The 17,651-nt window shown below is 38.5% G+C and overlaps 1 protein-coding gene across 5 annotated transcripts in view; it reads left to right on the top strand.

Moving 5' to 3' along the window:
* TBC1D2B (TBC1 domain family member 2B) overlaps positions 1–17,651 on the top strand; it is a 39,559-nt gene that overhangs the window by 4,742 nt on the left and 17,166 nt on the right. For all 5 annotated transcript variants that reach the window (XM_041123388.1, XM_030014196.2, XM_030014197.1 and 2 more), the window contains exons 2-5: positions 4,227–4,380; positions 9,550–9,715; positions 14,790–14,947; positions 15,962–16,188. In XM_041123388.1, the coding sequence (XP_040979322.1) occupies positions 4,227–4,380; positions 9,550–9,715; positions 14,790–14,947; positions 15,962–16,188 (705 nt within the window). The remainder of the gene's footprint in view (positions 1–4,226; positions 4,381–9,549; positions 9,716–14,789; positions 14,948–15,961; positions 16,189–17,651) is intronic.

Here is a 17,651-nt window from a genome sequence, read left to right on the forward strand (position 1 = left end):
TCATGGAAAGGACCTGATCATGCAAATACTTGCTGTAACAGAATGCTGGTAATACAGTCAAGTGAATATTTGCCTGTGTTTGCACAGTGAGGTCGGTCATTAAGGGAGAAAAGAATTAGCATTATGAATATATGTAAATGAACAAAGGGGTCATTTCTCATTTATTTTTAACGCTGTGTCTTACAGTGACACAGTTCACTTTCTTTTGAAACAAACACTGGTCAGTGATGATAGACTGTGTTTCTAGTCACTTCTGCGTGGATAACTTCTTTGTGAACAGTGGTGAATTGGGAGGGGAACAGAAATTGCACAGACTTCTTTAAGAAAAAACTTTTCTGGGTTGTTGGCCAAGTAGTAAGCATTCCAGACACTGCAGATTTTGGAGCCCAGATCCTTGAAAGTATTGGGACACCAAACTTGCTAAAATCAGAATTATTTAGGAGCTTTTAGTCTGATTTGTCAATAAACTTTAAGGATGTGACAGAGATTAATAAAGGGGTGCTCAAGCTTAAGTAGTATTGTCTTAGGACCTAACACCATTAGGGCCTAACTCAGCTTAGAAGGTAGCTCAGCAGTGAAGGTGATTTGTTTCCTGAGCTGATCCTCCCCCCCCCATTCCCCCCCCAACTTTGCTGGTTAGTGGTTGCAATGTTTTAATTAAAAATTGGGCTGCCCTCCAAAAAAAGCCATCTGGCTCCAAATTTGCTGTTTGAGCATAGCAAGATTAGTAAATCTTAAGAAATGCAAACTTCCCGGCGATGTTCCCTTTTACAAAAAAGCTTGAGGGAGAGTTTGTCTGTGTTCAGAAGAGGATTGTGGCAAGAATTTTCATGAGTTTCCTCAAAATGGCACGTTCGCTTGTTGCATTTCTTTGGACTCTTCCAGAAAGTGTTTGATATTGGCATACATGTTCCACCAGCGAGTCCAGGTAGATGATGCCACTGGGTAGTTAGTTTCCCCAAATAATTCTCCTGTTTGTGTCATGTGTGCATCAGAAGGTGGCAGTTCCTGCAGCATCCTTAGTGGGAGAATATAGGGGAATGGTTTTAAGTCAATAATAATAATTTGCCATCATTTGTATTGAAAAATACACGGGACTCTTAATGTCTCTTCACTTACAGAGTCTTGGGTTGCTACTGTTGCCTGTAAGTTTGCAATAGTAATTCCTTACCGCGCACCAGTTTGGATGACATTTTGGTGTTTTTTCTTCTCACAGAAATGCCTCCATTAAAATGTGGCTAGCTAAGGTTCGTTCTTACTGCAGTACCACGCAGTAGTTTGTACAAATAAGGATTTTTTCTGAGATCTGATTGACGCTGCACCTAGTTATATGTTCTGTCTCTCATGGTGGGCAATAGCCAAATACTCAGAGAAGCCATGAGAAATGGGGCAAGCATGGAAGTGTTCCTTTCTCTGACAGGTAAAGTGAGTTAAAAAAAAGTTTGCAAATTTGTCATTTGCGTAAGAGTAGGGGAAGAGGGAGACAAAATATTCTATGTGTGGTTTTAAAAGAAAAAAAAGTCCATTTCAAACAACAAGCTTCAAAGATTAAATTTGTTTAAACAAAACTCATCTTAACAGAGATTCTCAGGATACTCCTTTACTTGTAAAGTAAATAATTAAGATGCATGTATAAACTCAGCAAAAACTGTTCAAAGGGAGTGGAAAACTCCGTAAGAGAAGGAAGACTATGTATGGGAAGCAAGGAAGGCAAAGTAACAGGCAGGGTGCAGCTGCAGGGTACCGAGTAATTCTTGGGAAAATTACTTGAAACAGGGGAGTGAGAAACTTGCACTGCTTTGCTATCCTGTTTTATATTGAAGGACCATAACTGCTAACCGACACATTGTGTAACAATGACATCACTTGTAAACTGAGGATGCGTATGTGCTGCTCAGCAGAGAACAAATGCAGTTGGGAATTTAAAAGCAACAACTAGGAGCAACTCCAATAAAATCAATTCATGGTTTTCTAAAGACTATTGGGCAGAGGGTAATGGGACAAATTGTGAAAAAGGCTTGTTAAGATGAAGTAGTCATGGGCAGAAGTTAATTGTAGGTATAACTTAGATTGACTTGAGGTGAATTGTCTCATTAGCTATGTTGTGGTAGCAAAGAGAACCACTTAAGTACTACATCCCGTGTTAGTGGAAGCCCTTTGAATTCTTGGTGGTTTTCTGCTGGAGCATAGTAAAACATTGCTTTTACAAGGCCTGTGTGTGAGTCTATCTAAAGGCTATGTAAGCTCTCAAATTTACCGTATAGGAAGACTTGCCACTGGATAAAGCTCCAAAAGAAATACTTCTGTGCTAGAAATAGAAGGGCAGACATTTACTCTTTGCAAAAAGTGCCTGGAGTCTGTAGACTTAAAGCCTGCTGCTGTGGTCATTCCACAACTGCCAGTGATGGTTGTGTGGATTGATGTTTCCCACTGTCCAGTTCTTTGACACTTTCAGAGAAACCTCATAGACACTTCTAAACTATTCTTTTCCCATGGTTTTTTTTTTATGAGGGAAATGTTTTCCTTCAGTTTCCTGTGAGCAATCAAGAATAAATAAAAAACTAATTTCCATTTCAGATTAGAAGTATCTTGCTTACATATCTTACCAACTGAGAGAAGTTAACCTGCTATGTCCTCTTGTATCACTATTTGGTTTTTTTTCGCTACTTGATTGGATTTATGAATGTTTATTTGATTTATGTATCTCATGTTGTCTTCTGTGTACGATGTATTGAGAGGAACTGGAGCAGGAGCTCCAGGAGTAACTGTGTCTGTTTTCTGATTAACTTCCTTGCACAGTGCTTCGGAGCCATTTGCTGTAGGATGTTGTGGATGTTAAAGCTCATATGGGTACAAAAAGCCAAATCGTAAAATAAAAAGCTGTCTCTGTGATTGCTAAACACTAAGATGGCAGATGACTGAGCCAGAGAGAGCACCCTGGGGAAACATCAGTTCTTCTTTGCCATATTGTTTATGTTCTGTCTTGTAATTAGCTGCTCTCAGGGTCAAAATACGATGGTAAATGGATCTTCAGTTTGACTAGACCAAAAGTATTCTCATAGAAAAAAATGAAGACAAATCCGTGCCATTTATGTGCTTCACGTAGCACTTACTGTACTTCCTTTGTAAGGAAATGGGTGGTGTTTGTTGCTCTTCGTTCTTTTGCAGCTGTGCCCTGCACAGGTACCCTCTTCATTTGTGATAAACAGAACAGGAAGCTATTTGGAATTAAGTTGTCTTTAAAGAGTAAACACAGTCATTTGCCTAAGTAATGAGGGTTTTTCATTGGTAATGCCACCAACCACTTTCGGAGAAGGTAGGAGAAAGACTGGCTAAAAGGTAAGCACTCTGTGTGCTTACAAGCCGACGAAGGACTTAGGTGCGTGTCTCTTCACAAGCGTTAACTTTTTGTTCTTGAACCTACCATGTTATTAGTGTCGGGTATTTGTTCTAGACCGGCAGCTGAGGATGTAAGTTGGAATAAAAATAACTTTTCCAAGTGAGCACCTGCAATGTCAGTTACCATCACTTAGTCTCTTGTTGATATTTGTAGATTGTCATTTGACACACCTTAAAATTACTCTTTTAACTGTGATTCTTACTGAAGCTTAAAGATGTGTTTGAATTCTTGCTCACTTATTCACGTTAATGACTGTATGCTTGTAGAGTAAATATTCATGTTGGGGTTTTTTTGTTTTAAATGTGATCTTTCCATAGTTAGCTCACGGGACGATGAGGTAACACAGTATGTAGATTTAGTCATTAAAGTAGGAGGCATTACAATGCATTATTAATCTGTTGGTTTCTGCTAGTAATAAAGCAAGTTAAAAAAAGAAAAGGAGAATCTTCCGGAGTGTGTATGAGAGCTTTTTTTTTTTTCATAATACAGATTTGTAGTTATATATTTAAACGCTTTGTGTGTAAAATATAAAATGCTGCTGCTGCGTTCTCTAATGTTTCAGTGTAAAACTGGAGAAAAAAAATGCATGTGACTATTTCTAATGGAAAACGGATTTGGCATGGAAGTCAGGGATGTGTATGTGTGCACAAGGTACGTCTAGTACATTAGTGGTCATTTCTTTTAAATAATATTGGCTTTGGGTGATGATACCTTGCTGGTCTGTGAATTATCTGGGTTGGTTTTTCTTATTGCACTTGGAATTACTGTATTCATATACCAAAGAGACACACTGATCTCATCAGTGCTCTGGTTCTTTGTGTTGTAGGCTGCAACTCGTCAGGATATGACATACTGGCTTCAGGAACTTCAACAGAAGAGGTGGGAATATTGTAACAACCTTGACGCAGCAAAAAGGGACAGCCGAACTTCCCCAACACCAAGTGACTTTTCCAAAGGTCTTGTTGCCAAAGACAACCCTGGTAGGTTGAAAATTTGAGTAAAAACAGAATGCATGTTTCTATTCGGTGTCAGTTAATCAGTGCAAGGCATAGCACTGGGATAGAGGAGTCTTAGGAAGTTTTTTTTTTCACAACTTGTTATCAAGTAACTCTATGTAAACTTTGCATATGTTGATGATACTAAAATTATTTAACATGAATGTAATTTTATGTGTGATTTCCTATCTCTTACGAAATCTGTTGATTTTAAAAACAGGTTTTTAGAAATGAAGTAAAACGGAGTAGTCCTATGGCTAGGTGTCATTAAGTGGCAAAGTACAGTTTAGGTTAGATAAGTTGTCTTTTAGTGGTTGCGATATCTTAAAAGCTTAGCTTGTTAAGTATCCTGAGATGTAAACTCCATTTTTTAATGGGAACGGGTATATTTTGTGTTCTGAATGACCATACTTTGTTTCCAAAAAAGTATGGTGTGGTGGATCTGTCTGACTGTGATAAAAATTTCCTGCCTTTTAAAACTGGAAGGCAGTTTGCGCTGATACTACGTAAGTGAAATTCAGTCTCCGCAATACCTTTAGCCAAGCAAAATGTAATTTTAGACTAGTGTCAGAGTTACAAAAACATATCAGTGTATTATACAAAGTTATTCTGCATTTTTTACTACATTGGTCAGGCAGTTCTGAATTGTTTTATTCGTGAATCATTACAGAAATGGATTTCTTGCTGATTTCTGTTACCCATAAATAAGACTGAGTAAAATCCTGTTCTGTGCCAAGTTAGATGTGTTAGTAAAGCTCTCCTGGGTTTAAACAGAGTCTTGAGGTCAGACATATTTCATCAACAGATTTTATATTTTGTTGATTTCAGTTTGCTCATACTGCAAAACCAGAAATGTTAAGCTGTAGTCTTCCCCGCCCTTCTCTCCCCTCCCCTGGTTCAGATCCCATGCTGCAGTATTGTCCTCTAACCCAGTTTACTGCTTTCATTTGAGAGCAGTCTTGCTTGCTCAACCACAGCTGCCTTGAGAGTTTGTGTTTTTGTAGGGGCTCAGCTTGACGTTTCAGCTACACCAATCTAACGGCTAGTCGCTACTTAAAGAAGAGCCCGGCTCTCTCCCTTGATCTAGCACTGGTGCTAGTCTCACCCTTCCTTATGCTAGCGCAGGGACCGCAACTAGCAGGAAACATCTTTTTCTCCAGGTTAGTTTTTGGCCAATGTAGCTTCCTGTAGGGGCAGATGAATGCCAGGATTAGCTCAAGAGAGTTGTTGGGAATGCAAAGTGGGATGGTTTTAGACCACCTTTCTGGCAGCAGGCAGTCTGGTTAGCAGCTTGTCAAACCATATGCAGCTTCTCAAACCATATGCTGCAAGAACACAGGTATTGATGTGCAAGATCTAACAGCTTGCAGGTGTTGGAAGGGGTAACAGGCTTTTGCTCTTTCAAACCTTTGCCTTCCTACCTTCAGCCCCTCATTTTCTGGTATGTAGTCTCCCTTTTTGTATTTTGTGGTGTTTGTCTGATCCTGTGCTGAGTTGGTTGAGTTCAGAAGTTAGCCAGAAAGGAAGGTTGTTGTTTTTTTTTTACTGCTAGGTTAATGAGTGGAATATATTTACTGGGCAATCAGGGGACTTCCAGAGCTGATGCAAGGGAGGGAGCAAGGCATAGTGGCTAAATACAGGAAGGCAGAGTGAAGGAGCAGGCAGGACTGCCCTCTTTTGGCAGCAGACTGTTGGATCAGATCAGCTATAATAAGTAACTTGGCCCCAAAACTCTGTTCTTTCTTGTTTGTGCTACTTCCCTCAGAGCTGAAGTACAGTGTGAAATTAACCTGCTGGCACTGTAGTCTGTGTAGGTACTGTTCCCTCACTCCTGTTTTGCATCAGATCTAGCAATCGTAATCCAGTCACTTTAGATCACTGAACTGATATTTTCCTTTCTTGTAAATTGTTGGGGGTTTTCTGGATCAGCAAGCTGACCCATTTGTGGTTTGGTTTTTTGTTGTTGTTGTGGTTTGTTTGTTTGTGTGGTTTTTTTTAATTGTTAGTATTATTAAATCCAGTGCAGGGAATGTCAAGATAAAATGCATGGGCTGAGTAGACCCATACATTTCAGGGCCAGCCTGCAGTTAAACTACATTATGTAGAATTTGGAACTACATCTAGAGTATCTCATTTTTGAGGACAAGTCACAATGATGACTTTGTTGTCAACTGACGTGTTTAAGTAGGGATTTCTTCTGGGGAAAGTGCAGAGAGCCTGAATGATTGACGATTGTTTCTTTTTTTTTTAAACAAGTACTCTAAAAGTTTCCTGTAGAGTTGGGGGACTCTTTAAGGCTCTGATTCCGTATTGATGACTAAGATATGTGTCTTGCATTTAAAAAAAAAAAAAGTGAATGTGCATTTGATGTGCTTTATACTGGAGCATAGAAATTGGTTTGTTTTGCTAGTGCTTGAATACAGATGATATCACTACTGTTTTAAATGGGGAAGTAGCCCGTCTTCATTTCAGAAACAAAATTGCTCACTGTAGTCCTGCCTGTTTTGTCCTGTTGTCCTTCCCTTCCCTCCTCCCGCCCCCCCCCCCCCCCCAGTTTAGGAATCTGCACTAACTGGAACATAGGTAAAGCTAAGGTAATGCTTTATGGATCAGGCTTGGTAAGTTCTTAAGAATTTTCAAGGTAGTGAAAGTATTCTTCAAAAGTATACAGTGAAAGTATTTTTCAAAGTGGGCTGTGGGAAAGCTAATGTTAAGAAAATTCTTCTGTAGGATTAGTCGTGGAGCTGCCTTACTACTATGGAAGTCTACTAAATGATTTATTCTTTACAGGATATGGGATTTTTTTTTTTCCTTGGAATTGATTGAATGTTAATGTAGTTTTTATAATTTCACTTCTTAATTATGCTGTTCCTCAAGTCTTAGTTTGAATTAATAAAAAATGGTATGTCATGTATTTATAAGATTGTTGTGTTTTGAAATAAGTTTAAAAACAAGATGATTTTGTTCATGGTGATTGCATTAACAACCACATTACATTGTTGCGCTGTACCTGCTGGGTAGTCCATACCTCTAACCAATCAGCTGGCTGGTGTAAGCAGGGGATCATGTACAATGAGCAACCTCAGGAACTCAGAGGAGATTCAGCCAGACTGATCAGAAAAGGCGTTTGTTAGAAATTCAGCTCTTGAGCAATTCATTTACCTGGGCCATACTATAAAGAGATTTTGTAGTGTTGTCAAATCATACAGGTAGCAGATGAAACAAGCTCTAAGTATGAAAACAGCATGTTAGTATTCCAGCCTGGTTTTGGGTGCCATTAAGTTTTTTGGTGTGTGGTTGTTGGGTTTTTTTTGGGGGCGGGGGCATGGGGTTGCGTGGGTTTTGGGTTTTTTTTTTTTTTTGTTGTTTCTTTTTAGTTGAAACCTATTGTGTTATATTACCCTTTATTAGACAGTGAATATGATCAGAAGTTAGTTTTATCTAACTTATCCTAGCTGAATTTTGTTCAGCTCAAACAGCCAGTGTCCAAAAGAATTTGAAATTTAGTTTGGCCGATAAGGCACTGAAGAAGTTTCTGTCAGCACTGTTCATAAAATAAGTCAAGGCAGTGTAATTTGTACCTGTATTTGAAAGATGACATGATATACTTCTGTTTCAGATACCATTTTTCAAGGGTTTGAGAGATTTGTAGTGTCAGTGATGTTTGATATATATTTTTTCTCACAAAATGGTCTGTCTTCCTACTTCTAATCTTCGATATGGGCTAAATAAAAGTAACCATCTGCTGAGTAATTGGAGGGTACAGCTTACTTAAAGATGGTCTTGCTGCTAGTGCCAAGTTATCGTCAGAACAAAGACTGAAAGGCTAACCAGTGATAAAACAGGGTATTGTGATTTCCCAGGGTTTTTCCCTTCCTGCAGAGAATCATTTCAGTCAGAAGCCTGTCTGATGTGTTACTTTCTAATATAACTGCTCAATCAAGTCTGAGAGTGTTCTCAAGACTTTTTAATCCACTTCAGTTCTTCATGAATGATACAGGGAAGGGTCTGAAAATGACATTTGAGCTTATTTTTAGCTTGCCTGTTCAGAGAGTTTGTAGAAGGCCATAAACCACTTTATGCTTCTCTATAATGCTTTTGCTCTTCATAGTGTATTCCATACTCTGCATTTCCTATTCCCTCTGCCTGCTGGAGGAGGGGTGAGGGAGAAAGCAAGCTATCTGGGATAATGGAAACACTGAGGTAACATATATACTACAGATTATACAGCACGTGTTGGATGGTGTGGTATGTTGGAGACCTGGCTAGCTGTTTTGGATGAGCTTGGATCCTCTGGACTGTATTAGCTCTGGCTCAGGGCTAGTGCCAGTTCTTGGCTGGTTCCTCTGGAGGCATTCAGAGCCTGTGTGAGTTTGCTGGCATGTGTGCAGTGCTGGGCCTGAGCTGCACGTCTGCATGGCTCTGGGCCTCAGCTGTAGATTTGCTGAAGTGCACAAGAGAGTTTGGCTGAATGAATTTAGGTATGGCTGCGTTCAGCTTAGCCAGAGCTAGTAAATCTTCACTGATCCAATAGGTCTCTGATGTGTCTGCAGTGCCCATGCTAATGTTCTTGGCTCTGGGAGTGCCCAGGCTGAATTTGCACAGAGCTGGCTCAAGTCCGTAAAGCTCATTGACTTGCAGCGACAGTGTCACTTTTGGGATGAATAACTTCTAGGATGAAGCGCACCCTGGAAGCTGTGTTACAGTATTTTTGTGACACTGTTCCTAACTTAGGAGTTCTGATAGACCTGAGCTTGTTTTACAAGGGGGTTTTGTGGATTAATAGAATTAATCACCTTAATTTTTATGGCTTTGTAGCAGCTTAAGCTAGATGAATCAATATTGGCTAATTGAGATTGTATATCACTCATGAAATAATGCTTCGTGAGCATCACACGAGTCCTGTTATCAGATGTATGGGGCTGCAGTGAGAGCTCACTGAGGAAAACACTTTGCTATTTTTAAAGTTCATTTGAACAGAGCGTTTTTATAAAGTTATGTTGCAATTTAAAATAAACCCCTAACTACGTTACTAGCAGGCTTAGTAGTATATGACTTTATATAGCCACTATTCTTTTACTTACTGAAAGTTTTGCCTATTTTTCTTTTTCTCTCTTTCTCTCTCTCTCTCTCTCTTTTTTTTTTTAAACATAGATTTGAGTATCCTAAGTCAAAATGCTTCAGCAGAGAGAGCTAGAAATATTCTAGCTGTGGAGACTTCTCCTACAGACCTGGTGGGGGAACAAGCAGCTTCCCAACCTGCACCAGTACAACCAAGTGCCATCAATTTCTCGCTTAAACAATGGAGTACCGAAATCAAGTAAGTTGGGAACGTGGGAGAAAGAGTTATCGTGACATTGATAGTTGCAGGCAGAGACTATTTCCTACTGAAAGATGTGTGTATGTGGTAGGCAGAGCGTTTTAGAACTGAGCGTGATGGGGTGCATCAGTACATTGGACTGTATCTTTTCAAGTAAACTGTTTCTTTATTCTACTTATTTGTTTGAAGGGCATAGCTGAACATCATTGTGTAGCATTACTGGTACCTGAAAGGGAGACTCAAGTCCTGTAAAGCACTTCTAGTGATGGCTTTGCTTTCTGAACCCAAACAGGGAGCTGGGTGTTGTATTCTCAGCTAGTACTGCTTTTTATCCTTCATTGTGTAATGGAGTTAATTGCTAGCATCGCAGTAGCCATAGTATTTAGTGCTTATGAAGTATTTTTAGTGATGAAAATCAAAACAACTTAAATCATTCTTAATTTTCTTCTTAAAAAAGCAAAAGCACCTGGCACAGACTTGAAATCGATGTAGTTTGAATTCCTGAGCAAAAATGTGGCAGACCCCTACTGAACAACAGCAAAACCACGTCTTATCCCCTCACTCTTAATGAGTTTGCTCTTTAGTGTTAATTGCTTTAAGGAAAGCAGTCCTACTGGTTTTGAGCTCTCCTGCTACGGTTTCTTTCTAAATGTTTTTACACTTTGCCCACATAGATAGATGTTCCGCTTTACTCAAAGGCTATTACAGTGTTATTACAGAGCAGTTCACAGAGCAGAGCTGTAGCTTTGGCTAACTAGACCACATCCCTCTTGAGCTGTGAGTAAAATGTTGTTGTTTTCATCAGCAGTGCTGAGTTAAACATATTCCTTTTAAAGCTTCCTGTTAAGCACAGAGATCTGAGAGGTTACAAAGTGTTGTTGGGTTTTTTGGTTTTTGGTTGTTGGTTGTTGTTTTTTTTTTTTTTTTTTTTTTAGACTGCTGAGTAGACCATCATTTAAGTTCTAGAAAAGATGGCTTATGGTTGGATTAAGAAATATATAAATCCTGTTACTACATGTCCTGTTTAAACTGGTAGTCTGGTATGGTTTCTTGGGTTTGTGTAGCCACTTTGCTTTGGTAGAACTTAAATTTGGTCATAATAGAAGGAAAATAACATGAAACAATTTCTTTTAGGTGAACTCCTGTATACTTGAAACAAGTGTTACCAGCTTTTAAAAACTTTTTTCTGCTTTTTTTTTCCCCTTTCCTGTCCTTTCCTTTTTCTGAATTGCAGATGGATATACTTCGGGGAAGTCTAGCTAGAGAGCAGTGTCAGGGTAAGCTGCTCAGTATTGCCTGGCTGGTGTGTGTTAATGTTTCTTTGTAACTGAGCAGAGAGGCAACAGTGGAGTTGTGGATTGGGAAGCAGTTTTGATTGGAGGGAAATGTTTCTGGTGGCAGTGGCCCAGCAGATACTGCAGGACGGTATTCAAGAGTTCGCCTTTCTCTATATAGCTGTGGTCCTAATGGCTTGGAGTCCTTGCAGGTCTCTGGGAATAAACATGTAAGAAGATTTCACAGTGAAGGTCTTTCAGGCTGAATGCCACCCTCCCCCATTCCACTCTTCTTGGAGATACTCCGCTGCAGTGGTTCATCTGTCTGAAAACACTCCTGGGAAAATAGCATTGATTGTATCTACTAACAGATTTTTTATTTTTTTTTTTTTAATTCTGTGAGGGGTTTTTATATGGAGTGCTCTAGTGCCCCCATGTGCTCTAAATTTTAAAGCAGGCATTCCCCCCTACAAGCTGATACCCGTGCGAAATGGTGTCTTTGTTAGGATTGCTTGTTATGTTCAAACATCCTCTTCTGAGCTTTTGAAAAGTCATTTTGCAGAGCATTTACTGAGCCAGCAGCTAAAAACTGAAGTGTGTGTGATGTGTACAGTTGTGCACTATCTCTGGCCATGTATCCTACCACTGGCATAAGAGTCTGATAACCTTGTCAGAAGCGCTTTAGCTGCATGGTAATATGCTAGAATCTCTGATATTTATTCACATTAGCATACACCTTGCAGTGGCATGTGTTAAAAGCTATGGACTAGCATTACGCCTGCCTGTTTTGAGCTAGCAGGTCATAAGCCCTTAAGTTCCTGTATCTAGTAATATAAATTTGCTCCAAGACTTGAGTCTGTAGCAGTTTTCGCAAGAAAGGTCAATTTTCTTCAGCATAGGTTTGGTTAGGGACAAGTGGATTTTCCTTCTAATGGCTATCCTCAGTTGCTCCAGAGAGGGGTAGGGCATGTAAAATCTTAATTTGGATTTATTTTGCATAAGTATGAAAGATGATCATAACTACATGCTTCCACTCCCTATATCTTTTGTTCATTCAATCCTGCAATGAATGATGCCCAATTAAGAAGCAAAACTATTCAGTAATGGTGCAGGGGTCCTTTAGATGACAGCCTTTCTCATTACGCAGCTTTGGTTTATGCTCAAACCGTTTTGAATGCAATTCCTATGAAAAAGCATTAAGTGGTCCTGTAAGTCTTGTATTTTAACATGTGCAATCTCATTTGTCACTTCTTGATTGACAAGCAATCCTCTTTTATTAGGCTGAACAGCATTTGTTCAGTGTGTATCACAAGAAGGTCTAGTGAGTTGTGTGGAACTAGGACAAGATGGTTAATATTTTCATTAAAGTGAAAGCTAATTATTAATCTTGGAAAAATAAAATGACATAATAGTGTGACTATAAAAACTGGTGGCAAAAAAAGCCCCACTAAAATGTTAAAAACTCTATTGCAGTAAACATATGCAAACAGCAGTACTGTTGTGGTTGATTGTTTTCCTCCATTCTCCAGCAATTCCATGCAATTTGGGGCTGGGGTGGGATCCAATCGCCTTTGGAATACATGTGCACTATCCAGTATCTTCTTGGATTGTGACTAGTTTTAACCTCAGTCTTAGAGAATGGATCAGGGTGTTTCTAAAACTTCAAAGAATTTTCTCTATATTGCTGGGAGCATGTATTTATCTATTAGATGTCTGAAAGACTTATCCTTCCTCCTGAACACACTTACGATGTGTTTGACAGGGAAGCTATTGCTATAACTGCATTTGCATCCTAGGTAGCAGTGGTGAAATAATAATTGGAGAAGAGTGAGGAATATGACTTGGAGTTAAGATATGTGTATGTTTACAGTAACTACAGTTGAAACATGCTTTTCTACTATTTAAAATCTATTTTCAAGTACTAATTGGCATATATAGACATTTAGGCCTGATTTTTTTTTTTTTTTTTTTTTTATCTTTATGCTGTCAGCTACTTGTGTCTCTTATTTATGCAGAATATAGACTTGGAAACATACTGAATTATAGTAACCTCAAGTTATATAATCATAAAATAAGACTTAAATCCAAAACATTTAAAAATACTTAATCATTCGATCATATGATCAGGTCTTGCGTGGTTTGGCTGATTGTACTTGTCATACTGTGCTTAGGAAAATAAATATTGTTTTTTTAAATTCAACTACCTACTTGTAATCTAATAGAAAGCAATGAAGCAGTGCTACTTCAGTGCCCTTAACGATCCTATGCAAAAGCTTTACAAAATTCAGCATCAGCTAGGATTATTCATGGGCCTAACAGCAGTTTTTGAAGAAGCTTTTCTAGAGCTCATTTGACTTCTTGTTCCTTGTGATTTTTTTCAAGCTTTAAAAGGTGGTGTTCAGACAGGCTTTAAATACTGAAGTTGACCAAGAGCAGAGCAGGCGGTTGTGGAGTTGCACAGTAAGAGATCAGCCACTATTCAGAGATTAGCTGTAGAGATGCCAGCTGACACTTATTAATTTTGAGTGTCCTAGGAAATAACGTTAATCATCACCCAATTTGATCTATTTAATTTGAATGGAAGGTCTGAACAATGAAATGAGGCTTCCTGCCCCCAACAAAAATTGTGATTCTTTCTGGAAGAAATGTGCAGTATAATTCAGTGTTTGTCAAGTTTGCAAACTGATTGTTGAAATAGTTACTAGTAAAACTTTTAGGATTATTTTAAAATTGTACTTGATTATTTTTCATTTCACCAGACTATAGGAATTTTGCACTGCATCATGATTAGCCTAGAGTTCACGTTGATCAGATGTTAAATCTCTTGTGAAGCTGAAAGACTAGGTTGGATCATCAAATGATCTTGAAGGGGTAATATGGGTTACTTTCGGCTTAAGGTTTGAAGAGTAAGAAGAGAGAATGGGGCTGATTGAGTGAAAGCATCTTTGTGGGCCTTCATCTTACACAGACTGTGTAGAAAATGCTGAGATACTAAATATATTTACAACATTATACCTAGAACATTGAACTGATTCATATGGATTGATGTAGAATCTCCTTCTGTAGTTGAACAAAGACTTTACAATACTGAGCTACATTAATACTCATGGTCGTAAGTGTTGACTTAAACATTTCTGATTGCATGATGGTTGTGGGGGAAGCTGGGTAGGGTCATCTCATCCTGCTCATGAAATGTATTGTTCTTCTATAGAATTGTCTGACTGGAATGGAATTTAGAGGTTGCCTCTGAAATGTTCTTGCAGATAATTGGCAACATTCCACCTTAGGAAAGAAAAACTGCTAAGGAGTCTGTCATCAGTGATTCAGCTACTGCAGGTCTCTTGGATGATCCCAAGTTTGACATTAATCCAGAATGTGGAACTGTAACATATATATGTTTTGACTGCATGCTGTTCTGTTTAATGCTTGGCAGTTACCCTAAAATTCTAAGCTACAATAACTGATCAATAAAGAGATGCTGCTTCTAAATTTTAATTTTATTTTTTCCCCACTCCCAAAACAAGGATAAAACAGAGGATGACACAAAAGACCGTAGTGGTCTCCTAGATATTAATATCCTATTAAAGCAGAATAATTCCTCTGTTCTTGAAACATAGCACTGTTGATAGCAGGTGCTATTTAGTAGGATATGCTTTATTTTCTTTGAACTTTTATTTGGTATTGGTTTTGTCTGTGTTTTAGCTACTGTTTCAATTGCAGTGGTTGTCTTGAAAACCTCTTTATAAAAAGAATGCAAAATGGAGAAGTCATTGTCACTTTTCCTGCTGTCTTTTTCACAGAAATTCAATGTCCTCTTTAAGAAAAGGAAATAACGAAAACCGTAAGAGCATATTTTATACCACCGAAGAGTGGGAATTGCTGGATCCAACCCCAAAAGACTTGGAGGACTCGATGGCACTGGAAGAAAAGAGGAAACACTTGGCAGAAGGAAGTAAAGGTAGAAGTGGGAGGAAGGAAGGGGAGCGTATGCCTTACCTTCTCTAGAATAGTGTACTGTGTTATGTCTGTCTCCAGGAAATAAGGGGAAGTTTATCTTTTCTTCACAAACCACATCAGAGCTCTGTAAATTCTTTTAAAAAAAATAATTCCTTATGATGTGTGTGGAGTCCCCTGCCATTCAGGTACAATAGAATAAGTACGAAGCCCTGTTATCCACTGTTTCAGGTTCCCTGAGCATGTTATCATCTCTAGTTTTGTCACTTGAGTTGCAAAGTTACAGGATGAAGGGAAATGTTGAGGCTTTTGATTACTCAGCTGAGTGTCGCCCATTGAAGCAGGACTGCCTTTAGACTCTGAAGTATGTATATGCATGTTATATTGGCTTGCTTCTGAAATGAGGGGGGAAAAGTAGGGATGCATATGCAGTGATAGCGCATCTATGCGTTGTAACTGGTTCTCACATTTGACCAGTGTCTGAAATAACCTTGTGAAGACATTTTTACAGCTCCTTAAGAGCACTTTAGCTTTCATCCAAGTGATTTAATCTGTTAGATAACATCCTTCTTTCTAAGAATACTCCTGTGGTTATGTAAATGGAGGTGAAACCATACACTGAATGCCTCTTAAAAGAACAGTATGCTGTGATATCAGTGATGTTTTTGCCCTGATCACTTCTGAGCTGTTAATTATTTGAAGCAAAGTTTACCTTGGCATAGTTGGGGTATCTTTTATTTTCTGTAATGAATGGTAAAGTTCTCTTCCTGTCTTATTTCACAAGTATTAATTTACGAGCTAAATCTTTTATCTGGGAGGGGAGAAGACTTTGAGCTATATACTTTTCCCACCAAAGGAAGTGACTTGGAAAATGAGGCATGTTTAACACTATTGTATTGGGCTGTTTAAATGCTGCTTAAAGTCTAATTTTAATGAGCATATTTTTAAAAGGAAATCTGAATGCTTTGAAATGCCTTTTTACTAAGTGAACTGAACTAGAAGAAATTGTTTTATGCAGGACTGACTAGTTCAGCTTTTCCATTCGATTTTGGCCGCATTCCACACAAAACAAGGCGTCCGTTAAAAGACATGATTGGATCAAGCAAAAACCGGAACAGCAGTGACTCTTCTCCAACTGAGTGGTATTCTGGTAATGGCAACAAACTAGTCTCTGAACTGCAGCTGAAGTATCAAAGCCAGCAAGAAGAGTTGGAAAAGCTGAAGAAAGATCTTTTGAGCCAAAAGGTAATTAAGCCTTCAGACAAAATACACAAAAGCAAACAGATCTGGCAGGTGATTGAGTTTACCCTTTATGGCCATCTAACTGCATTAAGAGCTGGTTGGTTGTTATAAAATAATGGTACTAAATGAACCTTTGTTTACAAAAAGTCTTGGAACAAGAAGGACCAAGTTTTACATTTGTTGAAGATTAGATCCCTGAACAAAACGTTCATTTGCACAGTGTTCTGTAACTTGGTTTATGTATCTTTCTTATTCTCTGAAGCCAGCTTTCTCAGTGTCTGCCAGGATTCTGGCAGATAATCATAGCTTCTTTCGCCATTAGTACATGTAATTCGTGAGGAACTTCTCCTTTCAAGTCTTTTTTTTTTTTTTTTTTTTTTTTTTGGTGGTGGGTTTTTTTGTTTGTTTTTTGATTCTTTTAATTCTGGAGGAGAAGGTCGTGGAATGGGGCTGAGTTCTCTCTCTCTCCTTTTTTCTTTTTTTCTTTTTTTTTCTTTTTCCTTTTTTTTTTTTAAAACAGCATCATCACAAATGGTTTTGTAAACAATAGGCCTAACCATAAATCTATGTGTGTAGTACTGCCCTCATACAGTGTTCATGCATGTATGCCCTCATAACTCAGATATATTAAATACCTTGGTTTTATCTAAAAGAATTTCAACTCATTTTAAGAAGAAATGGTTTTTAGGTCTTATATGGAGCTGCTACTTTTGCTAGTTGTGTTTTCCATTGTGTGAAATGATCAAAGGGAAACCAAAGAAGGAATGTATGAGCCCCATATTTACACCCATTTTAGGTGTTATCTCTCCTAGGAGTACATTTGTGCTCCTGAGCCAGCTTCTGTGAGAAATCTTACTGATCTAGTGCAACATTGTGTTCACAGCTGCTTCTGTTTAAATAAGAAAAAGAAAAATGATGTCTTGGGTAGCTAGAGATATTCTCGCTCTTGATGTTGGGCTAGATTTAGAACTGTGATCAATGGCAGCAGCATACAAGTAAGACGTTTTTCTGACAACCTGGCTGACTAGACAGTTTTTTATACTGTAGTTAACTCTTTTTAGAGAGTTGATAGGAATTGATAACCTGCTCTGCAGCTGCTGCCTACAGGCAAGATCTGTCCCTGTTGTCTCGGATTCTCTCATAACTTAATGGCTATTGGCATGTATGTTATCAGTCTGGGTTTTGTTATTTTTGATAAGTAGAATGGTCAGTTATCACTGAACTATGGCCATGAAATCATCCAGCTGTTTAGTAACTGTTAAAAGTTCAGTCCAGTAGCATTAAGATAATACTTGTTAAAGTACAGTGAACAAAGGAGGAAGAAAATCTAGATTCTCAAAACCTTTTCTTCAAGGTCCAAGGGTTTCTTCCCACACCTCTCTAAAGACTGTAGCTTGGTATTTGACACTGTAGACCCAGGTCTCTCCTGTTCGCTTTTTTTGTTGTGGGGAAACAAAACCAAATGT

This window comes from Aquila chrysaetos, chromosome 5, assembly GCF_900496995.4.
Source record: "Aquila chrysaetos chrysaetos chromosome 5, bAquChr1.4, whole genome shotgun sequence".
Classification (NCBI taxonomy): Eukaryota; Metazoa; Chordata; class Aves; order Accipitriformes; family Accipitridae; genus Aquila; species Aquila chrysaetos.